Raw genomic sequence first — 2307 nt, 5'->3', positions numbered from 1 at the left:
ATATATATATATATATATATATATATATATATATATATATAGATAGATAGATAGATAATGTACTGATCCGTGTTAGAAAATTCAACAAAAAGGGTACTCCATCTGGTGAGAGATAAATATTATTTATTTAAAGGTCACAATAAATGTTTTAAAGCGCTGTTGATAGTTTCATATGTTGAGAAAACTCAATCATATTCTTCAAACGCAAACCACATATCATAACGAACTAAAGAAATTGAATAATAGAAGAAACGCGAAAAAAACTGAGAAGGTAGCATATAAAAAACGCAGACAGTAAACAACGGAAAACGGAAAACGAAAAGTAGAAAATAAAATGTAAAAACTAAAATATAAAAAGGTAAAAGAGCTATCCTCCTTCGACCTTAAATGATAAAGCTGGAAATATATCAAGCCAGTCAGGCATAGGGGGAATTTTCTAGTTCTTCAGAATATATTCATACATATGCATGAAGCCACTGAAAACTTATGACATGGAGTTCAATAGAGAGTTTGGGATCTGAGATCTGAACAGGATCTGCGCAAGTCTACATTTATTCTATCCATTCACATAAGGTATGGATTTCTCAATTACTTCCCATTTAATCAGATGTGGTGTTTCGTTATCTTTCAAAGTCCACATGTAGCTAGCCAACTTAGTAGCTTTACTTTTGTCCCTATGTCGGAAGGAAGCTATGTGATTGGCAGAGCGATTTTTAAATTCACCTCCATATAATCCAATACAAGTCTTCTTATCAGTTGTATTATTATTTAGGGTTGCAGTAACTTCTGCCTCATATGTGATTGATTTAGTCATACATCGTTGGTCAAGTGGCCAGGATCTTGGGTCGCAACAGTTGCAACTGGATTCAGGCTCTCAGTATTGACCACGTGTAATGATACTCTTCATATTGGGACAGCAGCTATTTGATAATTTCACAGAACGCCTATTAAAATTTTCTTGTATCTGTGAGTTGCTGGAAAGTGTTTGTCTAGGAGAGACAAGAATCTTTTACCAATGTTAGTTTTCATATTAAGGCAATTGGAGGGGCGAACCGAATAATTTTCCTTGGCCTATTTTTAGGTTTCTTATTCTCATCAATGCTAGAGTGGTTATGTACCACGTTATCTTTGATGCAACTAGATCTATTATTAATATTTTGATTATTATTTGAGGGATGATATTAATTTATCTTTGAAGCTACTATTGATTAGGGCCTCTTTTGCCGAAACATTAGTTTACGGGGACGTAAACACACCAGCATCGGCTGACAATCAGTGGTGGAGAATAAACATTGATGACACACAATGAATATTGAGTAAAACTATTTACTTACCTGTTGAGCAGACTTCGTCTCTGAATCCAGGTAAACATTCGCACGTAAAATTTGAACCGACATTGGTACATTTTCCGCCATTTTGACACGGATGACTACTACAGGGATCGACTAAAGGAGAAAGTATTTAATGAGATGTACCGTATGTGGTTAATAAAAGAAAATAGTTTTTGACATTAGGCGGATAAATGTTCGCACGATAATTCATTACATAGAGCAGGGTTTCTCACCCATGATGGAGCCTTGTATCTTTGTTGGAAACTGGCTCCCTCCTTAATGAAAGATTGATAACAATAAAAAAAAAAAAATAGAAGAGACATACATACATTCATACATAACTGGGCTTCGTATATTTTACCCCAGTGTCACTTTGATGGTATGCACTGCTCTCTCATACATACAAACATATATACATGATATTAACATAAAGCTAAAGATCGGTGAAAAAAAAACCTACGCTGAACTCTTAAGAAATTCACAGTTTCTCTATCTAAATTACTAATTCAGGTTTATACCTGTAATTATTGGGGTTCTGGGATATGTAACACAATGCCTAAGTACCAAACGTGAGAAATTAGGCTTCTCAAAACCAGAAACGAGGAAGCTGATTCGAAGACTACAGATCAACCTTCACTCAAACCGTAAAAATCTGTAAAACTTTCCAGAAGTTAATCATTTATGTATATATACGAGCATTTCTAGACATGCAACTATATGCATGTGAATACAAAACATACCATACAAATCTGCACATGCAGCGACCCCAAAAACTGCACATATACTCAAATTAATACAAAAATACACTATTGATGTTGCAATTCCAAAGAAGAGCCTTGGATTTAAGTTAGAAACCTGCTCTTTCTGTTTTGGAAAGAAACCTTGAAATAAAACTGAATAATGGCATACATTCATATATGTGTGCGTGTGTATGTATATATGTATCTATATATACGCGTATACGAATATATATATA

At 34.1% G+C, this 2307-nt stretch overlaps 1 protein-coding gene across 1 annotated transcript in view; it reads right to left on the bottom strand.

Annotated features, from left to right (window-relative positions):
• LOC128247367 (neurogenic locus notch homolog protein 2-like) overlaps nt 1-2307 on the bottom strand; it is a 37659-nt gene that overhangs the window by 25709 nt on the left and 9643 nt on the right. The window contains exon 7 of the mRNA XM_052966736.1: nt 1335-1445. Within this exon, the coding sequence (XP_052822696.1) occupies nt 1335-1445 (111 nt within the window). The remainder of the gene's footprint in view (nt 1-1334; nt 1446-2307) is intronic.

Source organism: Octopus bimaculoides, chromosome 3 (assembly GCF_001194135.2).
Source record: "Octopus bimaculoides isolate UCB-OBI-ISO-001 chromosome 3, ASM119413v2, whole genome shotgun sequence".
In the NCBI taxonomy this organism is placed as follows: domain Eukaryota; kingdom Metazoa; phylum Mollusca; class Cephalopoda; order Octopoda; family Octopodidae; genus Octopus; species Octopus bimaculoides.
Note: the sequence above shows the minus strand (reverse complement) of the source record. Positions and strands in the feature narration are given on the sequence as shown.